Genomic DNA, 26,823 nt, shown 5'->3' with positions numbered 1-26,823 from the left:
ACAAAAATTCTTTCCTAACTTCAGATTCCCGAACATATGGACACCATTTTATCTTGAGTGTAATCTTGGAAGTAAATTCCCGAGGAGGCACTCTCTGGACTTGGACTGTATCTTTTCCTCCTCCTTCAAAATTAGGTAGGAAATCCCTCCGAATTGTGAAGAGAAGTTAAAAAACAGTGTTTGAAAACTGGAAAACCAGCAGATATTAACTCTGCTAAAATAGTGTGAGTTCCCACAAGAGATTACTCACCATCAGGAAAACCAAATGAATTTAAAATCTGAGAAAATGAAGAACAAAATCAGATCTGTGCTTCAACTGATGCTGCTTGCCAGAGAAGGGGTAGAATTTCTGGCAGGAGACTTCCTGGGCAGGTCCTTCAGTGATGTGCCTGTGATTGACAATTCAGTTTCAACCATCCTGTGGCTATCATATGAAAGTACTAAGTCCTACGTAGTGTAGATTGGTGAACACTTGAGGATGAGAGATGGGGTGTAGGTCCTTATTAAATCATCACTTGATCCTCATATTTTTGAAGAAATTACAGTGTGCACATGAAATGCATTATCATCAAATTGATCAACTTACTAGATTGAACTACAGCCTGTGTTTGTTCAGAGGTTCCAGATGCAATGTTTGTCAAAGCCCATGCAGCTTCAAACTGTAAAGAAGGACTACAAATAAAAGTGTAAAGTCAGTTTTACTGTAATACAAAACATATTCTATCTGAATCTAATACAGTAGGATAACATGTACACTTGCAAATGCTTGCACAAATTGTTTTGTCAAAGGATATCTATGAAGTCTTCTCAAAATAATTAACTTTTCCTACCAGTACTTACTTTTAAAAAAGTAACACTCACTTGTCATCTCTTTCAAGACAGTGCACTAAAATAGGTAGTATTCCAGATTTTATTAAGTCATCAATTGGTGGATTGCGATCACTGGAAAGAAGCTTCCTGTTTAGAAACAAAGGAGAAAATATGACATTTGCAGACAAATCCCCTAGAGTCAAATAGGGCTTTTTAAAAATAAGTGAATTTAGCACTGCTGAAAAGTTGTGTACTTAGCTACTATTTCAGCCAATCCCACCACCTCTTCTGCTACTACTCTAAAGAGTAAGACTGTTGAGTTGAACACCTGGTTTGTCATCATGGGAAACCCGTGACAGGAGTAAGTCAGTCATCCACATGCCCCTCCCCAGCATTATCTTCCCAGCTGGTGCAAAGGATAAGAGGCAAGGTATTGGCTGCTTTGTTAGGACTGCCAGAACATGCTTTCCTCCCTCTTCCTCACTAAGGAGTCAGTGTGTGGGGGATACAAATTAGGACTGTCACATGATTAAAAAAAATTAACTGCACCACCCAATTAAAAAAATTTAATACCATTTATTTTAATATTTTTGGATGTTTTCTACATTTTAAAATATATTGATTACAATTACAACGCAGAACACAAAGTGCACAGTGCTTACTTCATATTTATTTTTGATTATGAGTATTTGCACTGTGAAAAACCCAAAAGATAGTATTTTTCAATTCACCTCATACAAGTACTGTAGTACAATCTCTTTATCATAAAAGTTGAATGTATAAATGTAGAATTATGTACAAAAAACTACATTCAAAATAAAACAATGTAAAATTTTAGAGCCTGCAAGTCCACACAGTCTTACTTCTCGTTCACCTAATCACTCAAACAACTTTGTTTACATTTGCAGGACATAATGCTGCTCGCTTCTTGTTTACATGTCACCTGAAAGTCAGAACAGGCATTCTCATGCTGTAGCTGGCATTGCAAGATATTTACGTGTCAGATGCCCTAAAGATTCATATGTTCCTTCATGCTTCGACCAACCATTTCAGGGGACATGCATCCATGCTGATAACGGATTCTGCTCGATAACAATCCAAAGCAGTGTGAACCGACTCATGTTCATTCTCAGATGCCACCAGCAGAAAGCTGATTTTCTTTTTTGGTGGTTCGGGTTCTGTAGTTTCCGCATTGGAGTGTTGCTCTTTTAAGACTTCTGAAAGCACGCTCCACACCTCGTCCCTCTCAGATTTTGAAAGGCACATCAGATTCTGCAAAAACCTTGGGTCAAGTTTTATAGCTATCTTTAGAAATCTCAAATTGGTACCTTCCTTGCGTTTTGTCAAATCTGCAGCGAAAGTGTTCTTAAAATGAACATGTGCTGGGTCATCATCCGAGTCTGCTATAACGTGAAATATATTTCATGGGTAACACAGAGCAGGGGACATACAGTTCTCCCCCAAGGAGTTCAGTCACAAATTTAATTAATGCATTTTTTTTTTAACAAGTGTCATCAGCATCGAAGTATGTCCTCGGGCATGGTGGTCAAAGCATGAATGGGCATATGAATGTTTAGCATATCTGGCATGTAAATACCTTGCAATGCCGGCTACAAAAGTGTCATGCAAATGCCTGTTCTCCCTTTCTGGTATCACTGTAAATAAGGAGAGGGCAGCATTATCTCCTGTAAATGTAAACAAACTTGTTTGTCTTCACGATTGGCTGAACAAGTAGGACCGAGTAGACTTGTAGGCTCTGAAGTTTTACATTGTTTGATTGTAATTATAGAACAAAAAAAAATCCTACATTTGTAAGTTGCACATTCATGACAAACAGATTGCACTACAGTACTTGTAAGAGGTGAATTGAAAAATACTATTTATCATTTTTATAGTGCACATATTTATAATAAAAAATGATTACACTTTGATTTCAATTACAACACAGAACATAATACATATGAAAATGTAGAAAAACATCCAAAATGTTTAATAAATTTCAATTGGCATTCTATTGTTTAACTGTGCAACTAAAACTGCGATTAACTTTATGGAGTTAATCATGTGAGTTAACTGCGATTAATCGACAGGCCTAATACAAAGGCACATGCTGCTAGGAAGGAGGGAGTACAAACCCACTTGAACTTTAACTCCTTTAACCTCCCTTTTCAACATCCATGAGGTGACTGAAGGCCTGTAGGGAGCTCAAGTGGGACTATTTCAGAAGAACAAAGTTGGGGGGGGAAGATCAGAAGCACATTCCTTTCCTCCTGCCCCAGCCACACCAAACTGTCTCCCTAGAGGGGGACAGTGGACATGATAGACAAGAAAGTAGCTGTGACTGACTGTTGCGGCTTCCAGTCCTGAACACTACCAGTGGCCACTGCCTTAAACTGGCAAGTAAAGCATAGTCTGCACAGTGAAAATATCTTAATACAATCCGGTTAGGGGCTTTGAATATTTAAAGTTTGTAAAAGCTACGTGATGTTATTGCAGGTGTATATTTATATTGCCAACTGAGAAGAAAAACTTCCTTTTTAGGAGAGATGTAGATGTACAGACAAAATATTAATAAGTTATCCTAGGATTAATTACAACACATACCCCAGTTCCTACAAAAAACCCACCCCAATATTCACTTTTAATGGCAAAATACTGCACAGTTTAGGTTTACATAAAAACTACCACAAATGTATTTGCTGTCCTCTCAGGCAGCTCATAACCCTGGCTCCAAGAATCAGTTAACTCCAGTTATTTGTAACTGCTTCTATTCAAACAATGCTCTGTCCTTGCCATGTGCTCTAGACATGTGTTTCAGGAAGTTACAGAGAGATCATGTCCTCCCTTCTGCTCAAGCTTCAGATGCTGTGTACGGTAGCAGAGCAGTATAAGAGAAACAACTAAATAGCTTTCACACCTTATATTAACATTAAAAGACCTCTACTTGTAGGCCTTGTCCACATGCAAAAGTTGCACTCAGTTGACTTAAAATTGTTTCTAAACCAATTTAATCAGTGAAAAAGACTATGTGGACTTTCTTATTTCCATTTAAACCAGTCAGGTTTCAGTTTTTTTCAAATAAATTCCTTATCTGGTTTAAACTGAAATAAGTGTCCATACAGCCTTGCACCAGTTTAACTAAATAGGTTTTAAAAATCACACCAAGTTAAATTGGTGCAACTTTCTCATGTAGACAAGACCTTATAGTAAACAGCTCAAGAACTGCTACTTGACTGGTTAAGAGGTCCAAAGGAATCATTAACTTAAAGCAGAGGTTCTCAAACTATTGTCCTGGTGACCCCTTCCATATAGCAAGCCACTGAGTGTGACCCCCACTTATAAATTAAAAACACTTGTTTATATATTTAACACCATTATAAATGCTGGAGGCAAAGTGGGGTTTGGGGTGGAGGCTGACAGCTTGCAAACCCCAATGTAATAACCTCGCAACCTCCTGAAGGGTCCCGACCCCCAGTTTGAGAACCCCTGACTTAAAGTGTCTTCAAGTATTTGCCAATTAGTCTAACTTGTTAGGAATCTGGTAGTCTTGTGATGATTTAAACACCTCAGACAACTTATTTAAATTAAAGGGAAACTGTGTTCCATGACTATTTATACATATAAAATCAATTAGGATCTTTACTCAATTTATTTTGAAAGTCAGGAGTATGGCATTTACTAAAATCCTAGAGTTCACATGAATATTTATTAAGAGAATTTATTAAGAGAACGTAATATCTACATTCTGTCAGTTTGTTTTTTATAAACAAAGTTTACATACAAGATATGTTATTACAGCAGTAATATTTGGTGAACTTGATCCATAGATGACATCACCATTCTATCAACTAGTGCAAGAATTCATGATTTTCTAAATTTAGTAGCACTATATAAGCAGCAAGGGTAGAAACAGTAAAGTTGAACAAACTGTGCTCTTACCTTGCAGCCTGCACAGCACTTAACTGGATACCCTGGTTGTCACTTGAAGCATTCTACAATAAAATCAATAACTTAGAATTCAGCCATTTTACATTTGTCATTAAGCCAAAAATGTTCAGGGAAAAATAAATATTTTTACCTGAACTATTGCCTCCAATGAGGTGTTTTGCTGGGGGGGGAAAAAAAACCCAAAACAGTTAGATACAGTTTTAAAAAAAGTTAAGAAATAAACTTTAGACAGTGTTAATTCTTACCACTCTGAAATCGCCATCTATATCTGAATCTTCACAGATATCTTCATGGGGTACATTTCTTCTCTTTAACAGGTGTTCATCTCTCTTGTTCTTTAAAGAAAAATAAATTTGCTGTGTTTTGTAGTTTTATTCCCCCTCCCCCCCCCCCCCCGCAGAAGCGGAGATGACTTACTTTTACCCACAACGTAAAAGGAGGTATTTCACTGGTACTATTAATGCTCAGACATTCAAGCCAGGCATTGAAGTATGTGACTAAGATGAGTGCTCACCATTTATGCCAGAGATGGGCAAACTACTGCCAGCGGGTCACATCCGGCATGGCCCCTGAGCTCTTGGCCCAGGAGGCTCGCCCCCGGCCCCTCCCCCGCTGTTCCCCTCCCACACAGTCATGCTGCCGCACGGGCAGCAGGGCTGCAAGCTCCTGCCGCTCTGAGCAGCATGGTAAGGGGTCAGCGGCGCGCAGTGGTGGTGGGGGGGGTTGGGTAGGGAGTCGCAGGGAGCGAGGGATTGGATGGGGCAGAGGTTCTGGGGTGGTCAGGGTTGGATAGGGTGTGGTAGTCCTGGGGGGCCTGTCAGGGGGCAGGGGTGTGGATAGGTCGGGGCAGTCAGGGGACGGGGGGGGGGGTTGGATAGAGGGTGGGATCCTAGGGGGCGTGCCAGGAGGGGGCAGTCAGGGGACAAGGAGCAGGCGCGGGCTGGATGGGTTGGGGGGTTCTGAGGGAGACAGTCAGGGGGGCAGGCAGTGGGAGGGGGCGAATAGGGGGAGGGGGCCAGGCTGTTTGGGGGGCACAGCCTTTCCTACCCAGCCCTCTGTACAGTTTCGCACCTCGATGTGGCCCTCGGGCCAAAAAGTTTGCACACCCATGATTTATACCTTCCCGAGGAACAGGATGGCCTTCTCTTGATTATAGCTACAGCTGTATAAGATTTTACTGTATGTGACATGACCTATATACAACTAATTTGTCTATATTCATCACTGAAACCACTAAATTCACTGCATTCAATTTTCTGTTAACCTTAAAAGTAATACTTTTTGTCCTAAGATTTCTTTCCTCATCGCTCTAATGGCTTATACTCCCCCAGTCCCAACATCCACAGTTTTACCTTCTACACCCACGTTTTGCTTCATCTAAAATTATACTAAACTGAACACTTTTTTTCTTGTTCCCAACTTGGCACTTATTGCTCTGGCACAGAAAGAGAATTTAAAGACGTCCCCTCCCCCAGCATCAAAATCTTTGTGGAAATGCTGTTCAGATTTCAGAGCAAACAAATCAGTAGTCTGGTATTTCAAAATATGCCATAACTATTATGGAGCATCATGTGGTTTGACAGCCTGAAAATACAGATTCAGATGTTGAAAAAACAAAGCTTGGCAAATTAGTATTCCACTTGAAAAGACTTAAGCATGGAAATGAATTTAAGATGTCTAAGTGAAAGTTAACATACTTTCCAAACATATTCCACTATCCCAATGCTGTGTAAACATTCTGCATTTTCACAGCAGCTTCTTGAATAAAAAAAAAAAATGTATTTTTCAATGTATGGTTTCAAATCTCATCCACTAAAAATATTTAATAAACCTGACTGCTTTCCTAATTTTTCTCCATCATATATTAGCGTATTGTAGGGATGCTCATACTAGTTTTAATCTTTTAATACCTGCCAACTGCAACAGGACAGTTTTGTTGCCATCCTTCTTTCCTCACCATGTCCAAGTTCTAGGTTCCCTAACAGCCCTGATTGATGGGTGTGATGCTTGCCAGTTCAGTCCACTGGTCTCCTCCCCAACACGTGAGGCAAGTGGGAAGACAAAATAGTGGATACATTTCTATCACTAAAAGGTCACCCCAGCCATCTCTCCTATGGTGATTTTATTTTACTTAATTGGCAATAATATATGTTGAAGGATTACAGCTTTTAACTCTTGCCTCCCTGTATGTTTTGGGCTACAGTTGACTGCTGATTTAATGTCAGGAATATCTTTCCTCGTTATAGAGGAGTATGGACACCTGAGGATTTTTTGCCCTTCCCCTAAGCATGTAGTAGGCTTGACCCAATTATCTGTTTGCAAGTGTTAAGGAGAAGCCATGATCCTTGGTAAGTTGCAAGTAAAAAAGGAGTCCACTGTCATTCTTGGGAATTATTAGGACCAAAGATTATCCAAATCCTAAAACAAGGAGTAAGGACAGGATTCACAGTGATTATTGATAGAGGATGGTTTCAGCAACACAGAAATTGAAATATTCCTTAAAGCCCTAATTCTTCATGTGAGGAAGAAACCAAAATTAATTCGCCTATGTCACTGAAACCCAGTAGATGGAATGTGGGTAATGGGAACAGCCCAGCGATTACTGTTATTAGAGACAGGAAGCAAATAAAAGGTAATGCAAGCACTGGTTATCAGTGAGGCAACATCCAGGGGGATGTTTCGACTTAAAGATCTTCGTGTAACTAGTTTAAATGAAGTTACAGTCATTCATTTATAGACAGACAACTAATGTGCATTTTTAGTTCCTGACTTGGTAGCATCTGCTTTGAAGCTTCCCTCCCCACCAAAAATGTGAGTGTCTACACAGACCTTGAAAAGACAAATACAATTGGACAACATCCTTTTAAATGGTCTATAAAAAAGTAAAAAGAAAAGGAGTACTTGTGGCACCTTAGAGACTAAAATTTATTTGAGCATAAGCTTTCGTGAGCTACAGCCCACTTCATCGGATGCATTCAGTGGACTGTATCCGATGAAGTGAGCTGTAGCTCACGAAAGCTTATGCTCAAATAAATTTGTTAGTCTCTAAGGTGCCACAAGTACTCCTTTTCTTTTTGCAAATACAGACAAACACCACTGCTACTCTGAAACCTATAAAAAAGTAAGCACTATGATTGTCTGCCTCAGACACAGAAAACTTTTGTAATTTCTACTCAAATGCCTGAGACATAAAAGTTATATTTAGTAAAAACGCTAATCCATCTTACCTTTCTTAACTCCACAACAACTTCATTTCGTTGTCTTCTCATTGTCTGAAAAGTTTAAGATAAAATAATTACAGCATACTCCCAATCTGGACCAAGTCATTGTGATGTAATTTAACATATTTTAGCAGCTTTCTAAATATTTTACTTTTAGAAGACTGCTTTAATGTAAATAGAGATCAAGTAACTACTTTCAGTTTATCAGTATGGGATTTTATTTTGAAATATAAAACTAGCATTAAATACAGCTATATCTCTCTTTCTATTACTTAATACAATAACATTATTTTGCTGTAAAATATTTGCTCAACACTTGCATAAATTTCCTCAATCCTATTTGTCCAAAATACAAACTAATAAAGGGACTATCCAACAAGGAAAGTACAACATGGAAACAAAGAAATAAATTGTGTAGAGGGGCAGGAGGAGAGAAGTGAGGGGAATACATTGTTTACATCAGAAAACAGGGTAACAATAAAAACCCATTCTTATAAATATCATTACATGCCAATAGAGAGTATGATAAATTAAAAGGCTCTGTACAAAATTTCGCAATTTTCCAGACAGAACTGTATAGCCCTTTCTGGGTTTGGGTTTTCAGAATACGTTTATTTCAGAGTTAAACTAAAATATTTTAATACAACTAGTCCAATGTTAAGTTACACTAGTGAAAACTGGTGTACCACTTGTAATTATTCACCTGTACTTGGAGGGTGCTTAAAGATTAACAGTAGTTCTTGAGACAAAAAGACTGATGTAACAGGGAAATAGCTCTGTATAAATCAGAAGCTACACTACAAGCACTACAGAAGCATAATTGTGGCACTGTAGTGCAGACATTTGTTTCAGTAAGGGAAGGGGTTTTTCCATTGCTGTAGTAAATCCACCTCCCCGGGAGGTGGTAGCTAAGTCAATGAAAGAATTCTTCCCATTGACCTAACAATTTTTATACCAGGGCTTAGGACAGCTTGACTACATATCTCAGGGCTGTGACCTTTTTATACCCCTGAGTGACATAGCTATGTTTTAGGAGTAGGCCAGGCCTGAGCTGTAATTTCTTTGGTTATGCCATGAATACAGCACCAGGTAATTTCTCAGGAACAATACTTATAAATAATTCTATATAATTACAAAATGGTGTGCTTGGCACTTTTCTGATTTACCAATGGTATTAAATAACAGACATTTGAAAGTTTAAGTTGCAAATGGAATCACTCAAATGTCAAGAAATGCAAATGTTGAGGTTGTTGGCACAATTTTAACTATCCTCTTTTGCATATGCATTGTGATGCAATTTTAATTATAGTATTGATACTATAATTCAACACCTTTAACAATTCAACAATTTAGCTACAACTAATCAGGAAAAAGATCTTGGAGTCATCGTGGATAGTTTCTAGACGTCCATGCAGTGTGCAGCGGCAGTCAAAAAAGCAAATGGGATGTTAGTAATCATTAAAAAAGAGATAGAGAATAAGACGGAGAATATCTTATTGTCCTTACATAAATCCATGGTAAGCCCACATCTTGAATACTGTGTATAGATGTGGTCCCCTCATCTCAAAAAAGATATACTGGCATTAGAAAAGGTTCAGAAAAGGGCAACTAAAATGATTAGGGGTTTGGAACGGGTCCCATATGAGGAGAGAGTAAAGAGGCTAGGACTTTTCAGCTTGGAAAGGAGGAGACTAAGAGGGGATACGATAGAGGTATATAAAATCATGAGTGGTGTGGAGAAAGTGAATAAGGAAAAGTTATTTACTTGTTCCCATAATATAAGAACTAGGGGCCACTAAATAAAATTACTGGGCAGCAGATTTAAAACAAATAAAAGGAAGTTCTTCTTCACTCAGCGCACAGTCAACCTGTGGAACTCCTTGCCTGAGGAGGTTGTGAAGGCTAGGACTATAACAGGGTTTAAAAGAGAACTGGATAAATTCATGGAGGTTAAGTCCCTTAATGACTATTAGCCAGGACAGGTAAGGAATGGTGTCCCTAGCCTCTGTTTGTCAGAGGGTGGAGATGGATGGCAGGAGAGAGATCACTTGATCATTACCTGTTAGGTTCACTCCCTCTGGAGCATCTGTCGGTAGACAAGACGCTGGGCTGGATGGACCTTTGGTCTGACCCAGTATGGCCATTCTTATGAACATACCTTGGATAGTACACAGTGAATGAGACAATAAAAATTCTACTTAACTTTCTACTAATCCCTGCTTTGCTCACTGTACATTGTCCAGCCTGTGCAGAGAGCCCAAACCTACTTTGTTACCGATTCCACAGCTGTGTAAGTCCATCAATTCAGTGGATCTATTTCTAGTTTACATTGTGGAAATGGCAACTAAAATCTGATCCAAACTTAACAATCTAAAGGACTGTTCTATGTTGTTTATTATGTACACCTTCACTATACAGATACTATTATATCTGCAGAATATCTGCATTGTTGAATATATAGATTGGCAGATGATTGTGTAATTAAAATAAGAGTATACACACAGAAGTAAAAGCAAAGATTGTAAAGACAACCTCATCATTAGCTTTTCCTGACCAGAATGCTTCACTTTGCAAACTTAATGATTTTTCAAGATTTTAGTAAAGTAAAAATAGAGATTTTTAAAAAGAAAAACAAATTTTATAATATAGATCTATTTATCAGACAGAATTAGAATGTTCTGTCCTGATACACACTCAGCTGAGACCAGGGCTCCTGTAGACCAGACATAGCCGGAGTGCATCCAAAGGCTTCAAAGGAGCCTGCTATAATTCAATATGCATTTGTGAATGTGTCAGATTTTTCCAGATGTTTAAAGTAAAAATTCAAAATTTCACACACTTGTGCATAAACAGATATTAGCAAAGGAGATTATTAAGAGGTTTGATTATTAAGTTACTGCACACATGAACAGTTTAGAATAAAGGGCATTGACAAATATTCAACTTAGAAAAAACATCTGTTTGAAAATGGTTTACCGTTATATTACAAATACAACTAAAATTACTATAACAGAATGATTAGAGAAATTATTTTCAGTTTGTTTACTTGAGCATTTATCAGTACTTTGTGTGTAGTCAGTTTCACCACATTTCCTGATTAGTCAATTCCTTGTTTGTTTGGATCTTTCACACAGTCACAGGGGAGAGAAACACTTGAAAATAGAAAATGTGATTGTAAAATTACAGAAATTAGCAGGATGATCTAGGTGCTGATGCAGTACTTGAAAATACTTGTAACTCTTCATTTCAGGTTGACTGTCACTTTAACTGTAGCTATTACATATAATTTTAATAAGATCTAGCAAAAATGACAACATATAAGTTTTTGTTTCTTTCTGTAATGAGATCTCAAGTTGTTTCTTAACAATTTGTTTCTACGGTGAATTAGAAAAGGAGAATTGAGAACCGTTTTAAATGAGAGAATTGAATGAAGAAAGAATGGTTGACTTGTTCAAGAAGGTGAAGGCTTCCAAGCATAAGGAACAGCGTGGAAAAGGAGAAGGAAACTGCTGGGAGTAACACTTATGCAGAGCAAAGGAATTACCAAAGCTTTAAAGACAAGGACTTGAAGTTTAAATGTGACAGATACAAACCATAATCACCTGTATTCCTGTAAAAGTAATACGTTTCACTATAAGGTAAAACTGTTTCAGAAGAGCTGGGTAGGACACATGACATCCAGTTTGTCACCTGTTACTGCTACAGAGTGACTTTTCCTTTTTGGCCAGCCAGATGAACAAAACAATGGGAAAGAAAAAATTGCAACACTAACTAGTTCCTTCCCATTCCAAGACAAATTAATCAAGCTCTCTCTGGCCTTTGGGTGATTCTTTCATTGCCTGTGGACCAATTCAGAATGAGGCACACGACGAGAAGCAAAAGCAAAACCATACCTAACGCAATTAAACCATGTGTTCTATTCTCTGCTTCAACTCTCATAGTTAAAGCATGTTACAAAATGTTGCTTTAAAAAAAAAAAGATTTTACAAGGAGGTAGAATACAGGAAAGTTATCTTACATATTGGTGTACAAAAAATGAAACACTGATAAAAGCGTAACAGACATCATAGGACACAGGATTCAGAAACTATAATGGCTTAATGTATCAAAAACACAGCAGAAGACCCTATGTAACACAGCTGCATCACCCAGGACAACTGGACAAGAGCCATAGTCCATAAGTACACTGTGTCCTACAACATAAAAGCACCATAGTCTAGAAAAGTGGTTGCCAAACTTGTTCCGCCACTTGTGCGGGGAAAGCCCCTGGTGGGCCAGGCCGGTTTGTTTACCCGCCGCTTCCAGCAGCTCCCATTGCCCTGGAGCAGCGAACCGCGGCCATTCGGACCTGCGATCGGCCGAACCTGCGGATGCGGCAGGTAAACAAATCGGTCCAGCCCACCAGGGGCTTTCCCTGCACAAGCGGCATAACAAGTTTGTGAACCACTGGTCTAGAAACAGGAAGTAGGCAGCAGATAGAATATAAAAGGGCGATCAATTAAAAACCAGGATTTTTATACTGAAGTTACTAAAATAACTGAATAGGAAGTCCAGTTGTACAGCTTGGATTTATAGAAGAGTTGATGTTGCAATCCTCAAGGTTAAGCCTACAAAAATGCAATGCCCTATACAAACAGACAAACAGTAATGCTAGATCTTTAACACTACCAGTACACTGAAAAAGATTGTTAATTTCAGAAATATATTCAGTTATTAAATAACTCCAGCTCTATTATCAAAATAAGCTTTTCTCAGCAATTCCATATGACGTTAAATGGTAAAGAGAACCAAAGGGAACTGTCTAAAGCATACTGCAAATAGAGTAAAAGAAGGTGACACCTCAACATGTTTTGAGAACATGAAGCAATAACTTTATTGGACATGTAATACTACTGATAAATTAGCATATGGAAACAATAGCTAGAATTCCATAACATGACCTAGTAAGTAGAAAGACAAGAAACAACTGTCAGTTTGACAAAGCATTTGGGTTTCTCTTCTATACCTGAACTGGTGACAAATTATTACAACACACAGGATGAGATAAAGAACTAAAGTTATAATTATCCATTTACATGCTTTTATTGGAATATATGCACAATAGTTCTGAATCAAATAAATGTAATATAAGTGATAGTGTTTAGAACTTTGAAAATATATACAGTGTTTAATATTTTGTAACAGTTTTAATTCAAATTTCTTTACTGGCATGACATGATACACCAGCACGATAAAAGTATCTCTTACAAATACGATCATTTGTTGAACTGATACTAGCACTAAATGCAGGTGTCATCTCGTGGTACATCTCAGGCTACAGCTTTCAAACATGCCCATCACTATGGTATGTAGGTGCCAAATTCCTCCCTGGATTGCAGATGCACACCTGCTGTGATGTTAGCATTACCCATCTCTTCTGCACCTATATTACTTCTGTTGGAAAGCCAAGACTATACAAGTGATCTCTGGCAGAAGTAGTGCAGCAGAATTTGAGTTCAGGAAATTGGAGGCCAGATCCTCCTGTAAAATTACTTTATGCCATACCACTGACAAATTACAGACCTAGTTGAGGGAAGGGGGCAACCTTATTTCACGCTGATCCCCCGCAACTATGGCTAATGGAATTTAGAGTGGTTTTCTTTGTGCTAAATTATGGGACCGACTCAGTTCAGAACACAAAAGCCATCTTTGCAGTCCTTTCCTTAACTGGGTGCTTCTAGGCTGCAACACAAGATCTAGGACTGAAAGTTCAATCTCCACTTTGGGGCACATATTTAATTTTTTAGGTATTGCATATTCTTACATATTAGTAAGAAGCAAACAGACATGTTAAAAGGAAAGAAATTTGCCACAGATGGTTCCCTGATGCTTGCTCCAAATCCAGGATTCACAGTTTCCCCATTCCTGGCATCTGCCTTCCACAGACTTTTGCCTGCACTCTCTGTAGCGTATTCAGGACTAATGTCACACTGAGGGTGTGCTATGACAGACAATCCCCTACTATCCTCTTGCAATCAGCCAGGTTTCCCCCTCAGCCTCAGGTTTCAGTATTTCATGGGCAAATTATTTATTTGTGTTCAAGATGCTGCGGTCTATCCAGAGATAAGGAAAGCAAATTAAAAAAACCAAACAAACCACCACAAGTACTTGCACTGACAAATATTACAGCAGGAACACCAGAGAGGTAATGGTGACACCACTAGATCACACCTCACAGGCATGTTCAGGCAGCATGACCCCAGCACTGATGCCCGACAATTTAAGAGGTTCTTCCTCAAACAAAGGCCACACAATCTTGCCCACTTGATAAGAGCTCCAGCCGTCATTTAACAAGTTAAATATCAATCAAGATCCTATAGGCAGATGAATATATCATTTTGGGGCCTTCTTGACAAGAGACCAGGTAAATTTCTATCCTTACTCTTGACCATGGCTTTCAAAATAACACAAAGTCTCCCTATGATCTCACTGGGACTGTTAATAGTTACAATCCCCTCTATGTGCATAATAATAAATTAGGTCCTGCAAATGAACTAAAGCAATGCTACATTGCAGGAAGAATAGTATCTTTACCCAGAGTTGGATACTAACACGATAATTCTAACACTGGCTTACCGTCACCAACTTGGAGTAAGACCCAATATGCAGTTTCAAGAAACACAGGGCTGTACACTGTAGGAGTATCCTCTACAAAGGAAGAATTACTAATGGTCTAAACAGCTCATCCAATACGACCATCAGGAGAGAGGAACTTAAAGCTCTGTTTGGATCTAACCAGTTTCTTTCTTGTTGAAAGACTCTCAGGTCTTGTCTACAGTCAGCATTAAACTGTTTCAGACTATCGTGGACAGTGGACTCTGTGATAACAGCACAAATAGCTCAAACTTTTCAATTACATACTTTATTATTGTCCCTCAGTAAACCACTGACTTTCAAAATTTTCCACAAAACACCAATTCTGGAAACTGCCACAGTTGCTTAGAGAGCAATGCAACTGTGCTAGCACAGAGTGGGACAAAACTGCAGGGGTTCAAAACATGAATCAACAGAGTTAGCATGGAGACACTGAACTGTTTGTGGTTAACCTGGTTCTAGACCACTGGTTTATTCCTTTAGGGAATACACAGCCTCAAAATGGTATTAGTGAGGCAAGACGCAACGTTTGGTTTCAAGGCTTACAGTGCTATATCCAGAGGAAGTGCCAGAAATAGAATAGGCTGGTATTTCATCTATACTCACAGTAAATGGAAAAGCAGCTCACCTCTCTGACTCAAAGAAAGCATAAAAGAAAAAAAAAAAAAGAACAGGCATATGACCCATGCTTCCAGTGCAAAAGGCAGGATGACAAGACTAAGGAAGAAGCTTATGTACCGGTCTTACCCGGCTGTCCATTTCATTCCTGGCAGATGGACATACACAGTAATTTATATATAGTTTTGTTAACACAGCTATAGAGAAAAAAGGTCAGTGTGATAAAGTTGGCTTTTCTGTAAAGGCTCACTTCTTCCTGTAATTTTAAATATTGTCTGCACAGATCCAACTTAACATTTAATAAGCTTTTTCAAGATTTAGGAGTTATCGATTTATTATACTTTGTACAGTACTCTAGTATTCAATATGGCGAATACTGAGACAGTATGAACATGTAAGAGCTAATATGCTATGACCTCTTTCAGTGGACTGATTTTGAGAAGAGAGATCAGGACGACATTGACAGCAGACTAACCAGAGGAAACAAGCGGGCATATAAGTAAAAATCTGTGCAAAGATGAATTTTAGACACTTTCTGAACAATAATAGTGTCATGCATTACCCCTTACAGTCACCAGAACTTCAGCTGAATATGTAAACTGCACGTTTTGAATGCAACATATCCATACATGCATGCTTGTGTATGAAGGACTTTATGAAAGTTTACAAGATACAAATAGAAACCTAGTGCCAACTAATTTTCTGTAGTACTTGAAGAAGTTCATAGGTATAAGCAGAACTTGGCCGTGAAATGTATGTACACATGCAAGCATGTGAATTAGACATTTTAAAGTTTTCTTTTATTGTCTATCTAAAACACAAAAATGCTATAAATAAGAAGCCTGTAGCTTAAAACGTTCCAATTAAATACAGTCTAAAGTTACTGGGGATTAACGCTGTACCAATGTGTGACTTTGAACAGAACAGAAGCACAAACTTTTGAAACTGAATCACAAATAATCTTTATTCTCTAGTCTTTCCACTACTAAATCCTGAACGCTACTCTTTAGTGACCATTACACCTACCTATTAATCTGGCATTCACTGAAACAAATGCAAAAGGTAGTTGTGCAATCTGTACAAAACTTTTTGGTGTCTTTTTTTGGGTGTTCTACTATGGGATAGAAGACCAACTAAAATTTTGTAATAAAGAAACTAATGGATAAACGGCTAACTTTAGCAAGGGACTACAGTATTGGAATAATCAAAAATTCATTTCTGACGTGAAGAGATTTTTTTTTTCTAAAAACAATGCAATATTAAATTTGCATTATGAACTAGGTCAAAAAAGATCATTAACAGTTGCTAAAGCAGAATACTTGACTAAATGCAGCCATACATTTCATGCTGTAATGAAAAAATGTGATGTAGAAACAGTTAATAAATAAGAATGATAGTCACAAGCCTGAGCTATTGTATGAAAAATGATCATCCACAGTAGTTATTTTAAGTACTGAGTATATGTTCCAAGATTTGTTAGAGAGAGGTCAGTATCTAAAATTTAACAAGACTTAACAGCTTAACAATGTTTTCATTTTGCACCAGACTCCTTTAATAGCAGATAACCCCCCCCCCCCCACTAATGGCACACAGCCTACCGGAAATTAATAATTTTAGAAGATTTTTAAACTCTGTACAAAGAAAAGGAGGACTTGTGGCACATTAGAGACTAACAAATTTATTTGAGCATAAGCTTTCGTGAGCTACAGCTCACTTCATCGGATGCGTTCAGTAGAAAATACAGTGGGGAGATTTACATACACAGAGAACATGAAACAATGGGTGTTATCATACACACTGTAAGGAGAGTAATCAGGTAAGATGAGCTATTACTAGCAGGAGGGGCGGGGAGGGGAACGTTTTGTAGTGATAATCAAGGTGGGCCATTTCCAGCAGTTGACAAGGGGGAGGAGGGGGAGAAGAGGGAGGAATAAACACGCATTCTTACAACTACAATACTCACCTGCTGAAGTGAAGAAACAGATTGACAGAGCCAGAAGAATACCCAGAAGTCACCTACTACAGAACAGGTCCAACAAAGAAAATAACAGAACTCCACTAGCCATCACCGTGAGTCCCCAACTAAAACCTCTCCAATACATCATCAAGGATCTACAACCTATCCTGAAGGACGACCCATCACTCTCACAGATCTTGGGTGACAGGCCAGTCCCTGCTTACAGACAGCCCCCCAACCTGAAGCAAATACTCACCAGCAACCACACACCACACAACAGAACCACTAACCTAGGAACCTATCCTTGCAACAAAGCCCATTGCCAACTGTGTCCACATATCTATTCAGGGGACACCATCATAGGGCCTAATCACATCAGCCACACTATCAGAGGCTCGTTCACCTGCACATCTACCAATGGGATATATGCCATCATGTGCCAGCAATGTCCCCCTGCCATGTACATTGGTCAAACTGGACAGTCTCTATGTAGAAGAATAAAAGGACACAAATCAGATGTCAAGAATTATAACATTCAAAAAATCAGAGAACACTTCAACTTCCCTGGTAACTCGACCTCAGGCCTAAAAGTGGCAATTCTTCAACAAAAAACTTCAAAAACAAACTACAAGGAGAGACTGCTGAATTGGAATTAATTTGCAAACTGGATACAATTAGGCTTGAATAGAGACTGGGAGTGGATGGGTCATTACACAAAGTAAAACTATTTCCCCATGTTTATTCCCCCACACACAGTTCCTCAGACGTTCTTGTCAACTGCTGGAAATGGCCCACCTTGATTATCACTACAAAAGGTTTCCTCCCCGGTGTCCCCCCCCCCCCCCCCCCGGTAACAGCTCATCATAAGTGATCACTCTCCTTACAGTGTGTATGGTAACACCCATTGTTTCATGTTCTCTGTGTATATAAATCTCCCCATTGTATTTTCCACTGAATGCATCCGATGAAGTGAGCTGTAGCTCACGAAAGCTTATGCTCAAATAAATTTGTTAGTCTCTAAGGTGCCACAAGTACTCCTTTTCTTCATGGTGAAAGAGTTTTATTTTGTGTAATGATACATACACTCCCAGTCTTTATTCAAGCCTAAGTTAATTGTATCCAGTTTGCAAATTAATTCCAATTCAGCAGTCTCTCGTTGGAATCTGTTTTTTGAAGTTTTTTTTGTTGAAGAATTGCCACTTTTAGGTCTGTAATCAAGTGACCAGAGAGACTGAAGTGTTCTCCAACTGGTTTTTGGATGTTATAATTCTTGACATCTGATTTGTGTCCATTTATTCTTTTACGTAGAGACTGTCCAGTTTGGCCAATGTACATGTATTACACATATCACTAAGTCCCCCTGCCAATTTCTGTGGTTTTACAAATTTTCCTATTTTAAAATGTTTTCCCCTCAAAGAAGACAAACAGTGTTAAATTACTATAAAATGCCTAAAATAAACAAGCTAAAATAAATATTTTCCTCTAGATGCTTTCAATAATAGTAATCTTACTGGCTACTTGAAACAAATATAGGTAAAAAGTTTCCCAAGAAGAGGGTGATCTTTAAATTGATGTGTCTCTAAAATTTAATCAATAACTAAAACTAGACATGCTATCACATTCCATTTCTGTGTGTTATCCAAATTACAAAGGCCTATGATTTTTGTGGGAAGGATTCAGAATTAACATATATACACAGTACAACTTCAGGGAATCAACATTAAGATGCAATGTTTAGGCATCAGAAGTAGTAGTAGTGATTTAAGAGAACTCAGTTATATTTTTTCATACTAAATATACAGAAGAGAATGAAATGTACGTGGTTAGTTTTAAATAAAAACCTTCACAATAACATTTCTGGAATTATAATACAGCTTGTTTTAATTTTTTGGGTTTTTTAATATTTGGAGAGCAACCAGTGAACATCTCGTTGGGGAAGGTACTTTCTACACAGACAGCAGAACCCCATTTTCTGAATCCTTTAATATTAAACTAACCATTTATTCCCTGAATGCTTTACACTCAATTATTTCATTATTTGACATCCCCAAACATTTCAGGTAAACAAAAAAGTAAAAAATTATATTGGCGTATCTGATCAAGGTTCAAAACCTAGACATTATTGGATCCTGGATTATTCCTACATGCCCAAGTAGCAGAGATTCCTCCCCCACCCCGATTAGTGAAGGAGAGGCAAATGCATCCTATATTTTCAAAAGTAGACCTCCTATAGTCCTACCCATGCCTGTGTGTCATCTCAACGTTAGATTATACTATGCGTTACCACATGTTGAGCCCATTCAGAAATTGAAGTTAGAGCAGAGAACAGATGCCCACTTAAGTGGTGTTTCATGCAGATAACATTATGCCAGTGTTCTGGGATCTTAACTAGATCTCCACACAGAAACTATTGGGAGCAAGGAGCTGATTTTAATAGAGTATACTTTATGAAGAAACTCTGAATTGCTTAGGACTGGCATACTTGACTAATTGTCTCTGTCCCATATGGTATTAATGCAGCAGCTCCTATAGCTGAAACAAGGACCATCAACGACAGGACACTTTTCAGTGAGGGTCTTCATTGGCCTAAATCAGAACTGCTTTCATCACTATCTGGGAAGGGGGTGGATTGATGTGGTTGACATCCAGATGGTGCTTGACACAAATCATAACAGTGCCAAATCAACGTGAGATTGTACAAAATATATTTTACTGTACTTTAACTGTTTCCATAGTGCTATAGCTGCACCTGCGTTAGGGCAATGAGCATTTTATAAATAATATTTTGCATTTTAACTATGCATTGCCCTGTAGGTACTCCACAAATACATTAAATATTGAAACAACTCGGCTACCGTGCTGGCTGAAGCCTTCCCTCCGGTATCACAGGTTGACAAGGAGCAGTAAAATAAAGTACATGAAGCCTGAAGCAAAGACATAACACGAGCACTAGGAAGAGCTAAGAGTAAGTGGCACTCCCTCCATGTCAGTGGCTACCAGCTTCTTACAGAGAGAATGACGAGAAAGGTCCCCCTACCCCCATATCCACACACCCGTCAGCAGCCGCCCTGTTCCTCTCCCTCTCCCTGGTGCACAGCAAAGAAAGACACCCACGGAAGGGAAATGCCGAAAGGCTTTAACTCCCCCGTCAGCGCAGACATTCCCCACTCTGGGCAGCCACCCTCAGCCCCACAGCTGTCCGGGTGAGGAGGGGAAGACAGTCCGTTCCCGGCTGGGGAAGCGAAGGGCTCAGCCCGTCCGCGCTCACCCCCACCTCAGTAGCTTCCCCCGTGAGGAGAAAGGGGAAGACACTCCCTCCCCTCCCCAGCCGGCAGTGCAGGCCTCAGCCCCAGAGCAGGCCCTCGGCTGATACAGCAGCAGCAAGGAGGCGGTGGTGCCGGGCGCGGGATTAGGAGAGACGCCAGAGCACAGCGGCCCAGTCCCGCCGCCATGCCCGGCCCCTCCCGCAGGGTGCTGTGGGAACTACCTCCAGGTCGCGGCCTTTGTTCTTGAAGTTCTTCAGCCGTTGGTTATCTAGTTTCTCGTTGTCGGCCATGGCGGGAGAGAAGGAGCGCGGCCTCCCCCCGGGCCTGCCGGGATCCCCTGCCCGGCGCCGCCTCACTCACACTCCCTGCCCGTCCGCGCTGCGGCCTGCGCCACTAGGCCGCCGCTGCCACTGCCGCCTCCGCACTTCCTGGCTTCCTTCCGGCCGCTCGCTAGCTTCGGCTGCCTAGGCCGCGAAATGTGCCGGTAACCAGCAAAGGGACAGACCCGAGGTGGGAGGGAAGAGGGGAGGGGAGGGGAAAGGAGGAGGTAGCCTCGATCTAGCCGTCCGAGGCCACGCCCACCCCTACGGGCCGCGCTCTCTGATTGGCTGTGGAGACACGGGCCGGCGGCGAATGGGAGAGAAGAACTTGGAGGGAGGGGGCTGAGTTGGGGGAGGGAGTGGAGGTGAGAAGGCGGGGATGGGGCAAGACGCTAGACGTGGGGAGCGAGGCGGAGACACGTAGGGTGAAGGCACCGACGGCGAGACGGGTGACGGAGAGAGTGCTTCTTTCACAGTAGCCAGCGGGGTTTCCCCCCGAAGCCGGACAGCCATTTTGGGCCCCAGATTTTTAGAGGGCGGGGGCGCGGGGTGCCCTTTTCCTCCTCCTCCTGCAGCGGCTGCTTTTTCAGTTGTTGAGTCAGCTAAAAGTCAACAACAATGTCCTCATGATCCTCCTTCCCGCCCCACTTGGCTGCTGTGCGCGTACCTTGGGAGCTGCGAGGGCTTCTCCCTCTGTCTCTAGCCTGGGGGGCAAGAGACTGTGCGGCACCCGCTGCCTTGGGGGAGGAGGCACATAAGCGGTTAGTAGCTGTTGTTTTTATTTATTATTAATTGTTACAAAACTTTTCACTATGTTTTTAAAATAACCACAGAACAAAACTGTGTATTTTGCTTATCCTAGCCCTGCACTCATGCAGAAACCAGCACTTGGGGATGGCAGGGTACTGGGGCTCTCAGCTTTCACTGTTTCTTATTTTTTCTCAACTGAGTCACTTCTTCTACCTCTATCCAACTCCCCTTTACCTCCATCAAATTTGCACCTCCCCCCGTGACAGTGGGATTAGTTTGAGACAGAACAGTAGCTTCTTTGCAATCAGTGGATACCCTAAGTCAGGGGTGGGCAAACTTTTTGGCCTGAGGGCCACATCTGGGTAAGGAAATTGTAAGGTGGGCCATGAATGCCCAGTGATGGAGGGGGACTCCATAACAGATTTTACGGAGTTGGGGGGGGGGGGGGGAAGAGGGACTCATGGGGTGTGGTGCAGAGGGGCTCTGCAGGGGCAGTACCAGGGACTCCTAGGGGACCTGCTGGCAATGACACCAAGGCGGCCGTACCAGGACCCCACAGGAAGAGGCACCCTAGCTGGGATGGGTGCGGCCCCTGGGTGATTTCAAGGCTCTTGAGCGTGGGGCCATAGGAGACTGGGAGGGGACTGGGCACACAGCTGTTGCGGGAAGCTCATTCAAGGTCTGGCCTATTCACTGAGTGATGGCAGCCAACTCAAGTTACTAGTGCCAGCTGACTCAAGTGATGGTTTTTGTATCCGGAGTCCAGGTCAGATTTGAAATTTGGTTCTCTGTTCACCAGGGAGATAATGTAGAGCAGTGGTGGGCAACCTGCGGCCCGTCAGGGTAATCCTCTGGCCGGCCGCCAGAGATTTTGTTTACATTTGTACGGCCGCCCACAGCTCCCAGTGACCACGCTGTTGGGAGCTGTGGGAAGCGGTGCGGGCCACAGGGATGTGCTGCTCGCCGTTTCCCACAGCTCCCATTGACTGGGAACGGTGAACCATGGCCACTGGGAGCTGTGGGCAGCTGTCCAAATACAAACAAAAGGTCTGGCGGCATACCAGCGGATTACCCTGATGGGCCACAGGTTGCCCATCACTGATGTAGAGAGTACTGCACTGAGATGATGGGCTCATAAACACTGTTCCCTCTAAGCTGTGTGCATGTGCGCGCACACACAGATCTTAAACCCCGTGCACATGGTGAAACACCACGCTCACAAAACTTTGCACAGAAGAAATTTTTTGCACACATGGCCTGTCAAAAATTAGAGGGAACATTGCTCATAAGAACCTGTCTTGTTAACTAGATAGGTGCTTGCATTTTGTATGGGTTGGAGCTTTTTCAAAGTAAGTGGTGTTTATTCCTACATAGAAATAGTTGTAGTAATCAAGTTTAACAGTCACAAATGTGTGGATTACTATAGCCCCATAGACCAATAGAATGGCCAGCGAGTGCAACTGAATCACACTTAAAGGATTCAGAGTAACAGCCGTGTTAGTCTGTATTCGCAAAAAGAAAAGGAGTACTTGTGGCACCTTAGAGACTAACCAATTTATTTGAGCATGAGCTTTCGTGAGCTGTAGCTCACGAAAGCTCTTGCTCAAATAAATTGGTTAGTCTCTAAGGTGCCACAAGTACTCCTACACTTAAAGGAGATATTTTCCTCTCATGACTATTAATAGATTAAAGAGAAAATATTTTTATTTACTTTACTACAGTAATGGCCTAGGAAAAAAATAGCACAATGATTGTAAAACCACAAGAAAATGGCAGCGCTCATAGCTTATTTTTTTAAAGTGACTAAATTTCAAATTGATGTTTTCCATTTTGAGTCAGAGAAACAAGAGATTCCATCAGTGTTTTCAGTTCTAGCTCATTTTTGCAATATTTCTAATTGTTCAGCTCATGATTGTCCTCAGCAGAATGTGGCTGCATCACTGGAATAGGAAGAGGTCAATGGGTTAAACGTGCCTTTTCTTCCTTTGCTAGCATGGAAAGTTCCTCCCTTGTTTTTTGCTGAAGCTTCTGCTGCTGAGTTTCTTGTATGATTCCCGCTGTTCATAACCTGTTCTGTGTAAGTCTTTGAAAGAAGTCTCCCTCAGTTTGTTTTAATTTTCAGACAGATTTTAAAGCCTCCTATTGTGATTAAGGATTGTGTTTCGTGTTTCAATGGGACACTTAAAATTCCTCACTCTCTTCCCCTCTTTCAAGTTGTCCTAGCTTAACATGTCTATCATAATTACACACATTGACATGATGGAGAGAAGATTGCACTGGCAACTATATTCAGGGATTTAAATACTCAGATGTGCAGTTATTGACACCTGTGTACCAGGAGGGTAGAACACAGAAAAAGTTTTCTAAACATATCAAAAGTGTGACTAAAGGCCATGATAGCAAAAGGCTGAAGACGTCAATCATACTGCTTTGATAATATAGTTAGTATATTTAAAGTTCCAGTGTTTCTGAGTTACTGGGCACTGAAAAGGCCATCATCTGAAAATTTTAGAGTGAAAAGAAATTTATGAAAGAAGCTTTACATTCTTAACCATAATATCTATCTGTACAAATACTACAAAACATGGAAGAGTTACCACTATAACAACACCAAGGCATTAGTCTCATAACTTAAAGGGAAGGCACTTAAAAGCACATTATTATACAGAACTACTTATAAATGCTTCCCAGTCACTCCCCTTGTGCACCTGGGAGATCTGGGAAGCAGTGTGCAGAATATTTCTTGGAGTTTTATAGCTCCAAAAATCCTTCAATATGGGCCTGTGTCTTAAAGGCACAATTGAGCCCCTTGATTGGCAGAATGCAATTATCTTTATTGAAATTTATTTAGTTATTTATCGAAATTGAAAATACTGGAGTTTAGCTCACATTTTACAGATAACATCCTGAGATTTTAAATTATCACAGATGGTTAGGCCCTTGACTGATGGTGGCGGAAGGGGAAAAGCAAAATTATATGGTCTAAAACCCAATGGGAGCCTGAAGAAAGAACATCTTGCTCCCTCCTTACTCTCTCCTGCTGCTGTACTGCCCTTTTCATTTCTTATCCAAACACATTAGAGCTGACCCCCTCTTCCACATTTCACCACCACAATTCAGCTTTGATCTAGGATTAAATAATCTGTGGGTGTGAGAAGAAGGGGAGGGGGAAAAAAGAAGCCAATATCTGTACCAGCCCTAATGTAGATGCATTAGCCCTACATCTAACTCTCAACCAGTACCAACAACCTGTAACAGGCCTACACAGAATCTTCCCACTCCACTGCCCTGCAGCACCCAAAACCCTCCCACTGTTGCTTCCTATGACTTTAATCCCACATTATTTTGCAACAAACTGTGAGATAGGGAGGACGGTGCAATAATTTTTCTATTATTTTGTGACTTGCAGTTTGTTCCCTGGAGGATTCAAATCCAGACCTGTCCCGAACTTTCAAAGCTTCTAAAATTGTCAGATCTAGCATAACATTCTTATGGGTGTATATTTTTCATGAATCACATTCTTAGCTCCCATTAAATTGCATGCTCATAGAAAGGAGCTTGTCCTTCAGTAGTCTTTGATCTGTCTTTCTGGTCTGTTATCATTTGGAGAATAATTCACAGAGGATATAGTTATGCTTATTGTAACTCCACTGACTTAAATTGAGACATCAGGGATGAAGCAGGTCTACGATGTTTAACTACAGTCTAATTTATCTAGCTCTCAGAGATACCATGGTAATTGTATTTCTTCATGAGGGCACTATGGAGAGTATTTGCAATAGTGTTAAAGAGTAACACAAGAACCATTCCATGTATGATAACCATAACTAAAGCAAAGAACTTAAAAGTTCACTGTCAGTGATTTCTTCAAGCAGTTTCTCACTCTTCCTCACCATTGGCTACATTTTACCCTCAGCTCAGCACTGCTGATCGCCAAATACTTAGAAGAAATTATGGATTTGAAGGATTGACAGCAGACTCCCTTTTAAATCCTTGGTTTCCTGGCATTATGCCATCTTCCAAAAAAGTACAGAGACTCAGGTACTTACAGTTTCTCCAAAAAGGATGTAGTTGGATGAAAGTATTTACAGCATAACAAAATATGTACATTACACAAATTTAATAGGTATGGTATATTCCAGGATGACATATGTGATGTGTACAAAACTATGGCTTTAATATATTTCTCAGAGTGGAGTTCTAAATGCAAATGTCCAGAGACATGGAACTAGAGCAGTGGTTCCCAAACTTTAACAGCCCATGAACCCTTTCACTAAATTGTGAAATCTCTTGAACCCCCCTCCTAAAATGAATATTTCCAGAGATTTAAGTTTAAATTTCCTCCTCACTCCGTGGGACTCCTGCTGCTGGACCCCATTGACCACCCCAGTCAACTGAGCTCCACTGAGCTCAGGCTGCAGGTCTCGCTGACCAACAGGGCTCGGGCTGCCAGCCCCAACTGCCTGACCCCGCTCTCCCTGGAGCTTGGGCTGCCAGCCCCATGCGGAGCACTGGGGTTCAGGCTGCCGCCTCCCCTGCTCACGGGGGCAGGGCTCGGGCTGCCACCCCCAACTGCCTGGCCCCGCTCTCCCTGGAGCTCGGGCTGCCAGCCCCGCGTGGAGCACTGGGGTTCGGGCTGCCGGCTCCCCCGCTCACGGGGGCAGGACTCGGGCTGCCAGCCCCAACTGCCCTGCCCTGTTCTCCCTGGGGCTCAGGCTGTCTGCCCTGCAACTGGGTCCCACCTGTTGCCTCCAATGTCCTGGGTCCTCTGGCCGCCATTAGTGAAATTTTTCTGGCGAACCTCCTGTAATGTTCTGCGAACCCCCAGGGGTTCGCGAACGCCAGTTTGGGAACCACTGAACTAGAGCCTAGTCTATATTCCATCTATTGTTGCATTGCTCAAACAGCAAAAAGGGGACTGAGCTGGCTTAAACAATCTTCAGGTGGAATAAGGTCATTGCAGCTGGCTCTACACTACTCACTCATGAAGTGGCCTGCCTGGTCCTTGATGTAAGTTAAAGCACCCTCAAGGTTACTCCAACTTATGCCCTGCTTCCCATGGTTCCTCCCACCCCCAGTGGGTCCTGGGAATCATCAGATAGCTGTAAAGTAGTGCAGTACAGTTCACTGTACTCTGGCCACACCGCAACACCTCCCCTCCTGAGGGCTCGGACTGGGGCCAACGTAGAGCCCTTCCACCAGTGCATACACTGCCTTAGAGGGCCTGCTCCTACACAAGAGGTATTCTCAGGAAGCAGTTTCTGTCCACTTTAAGGCACCTTTACACTGCAACTTTAGCT

General features: G+C 41.1%; 1 protein-coding gene across 1 annotated transcript in view; it reads right to left on the bottom strand.

The window, feature by feature from the left end:
* The window catches only part of KPNA4 (karyopherin subunit alpha 4), a 62,088-nt gene extending 41,098 nt beyond the window's left edge, over positions 1 to 20,990 (bottom strand). The window contains exons 1-7 of the mRNA XM_084638897.1: positions 20,675 to 20,990; positions 7,986 to 8,030; positions 5,004 to 5,093; positions 4,889 to 4,918; positions 4,750 to 4,802; positions 862 to 957; positions 587 to 672 (exon numbers count right to left, since the gene is read on the bottom strand). Coding sequence (XP_084495023.1) covers positions 587 to 672; positions 862 to 957; positions 4,750 to 4,802; positions 4,889 to 4,918; positions 5,004 to 5,093; positions 7,986 to 8,030; positions 20,675 to 20,743 — 469 coding nt within the window. The 5' untranslated portion in view covers positions 20,744 to 20,990. The remainder of the gene's footprint in view (positions 1 to 586; positions 673 to 861; positions 958 to 4,749; positions 4,803 to 4,888; positions 4,919 to 5,003; positions 5,094 to 7,985; positions 8,031 to 20,674) is intronic.
* Between the last annotated feature and the right edge of the window lie 5,833 nt (positions 20,991 to 26,823).

This window comes from Lepidochelys olivacea (assembly GCF_965140295.1).
Source record: "Lepidochelys olivacea isolate rLepOli2 genome assembly, chromosome: 9".
Classification (NCBI taxonomy): Eukaryota; Metazoa; Chordata; order Testudines; family Cheloniidae; genus Lepidochelys; species Lepidochelys olivacea.
The sequence above is the reverse complement of the archived record's forward strand: the minus strand, read 5'-3'. Positions and strand labels throughout refer to the sequence as shown.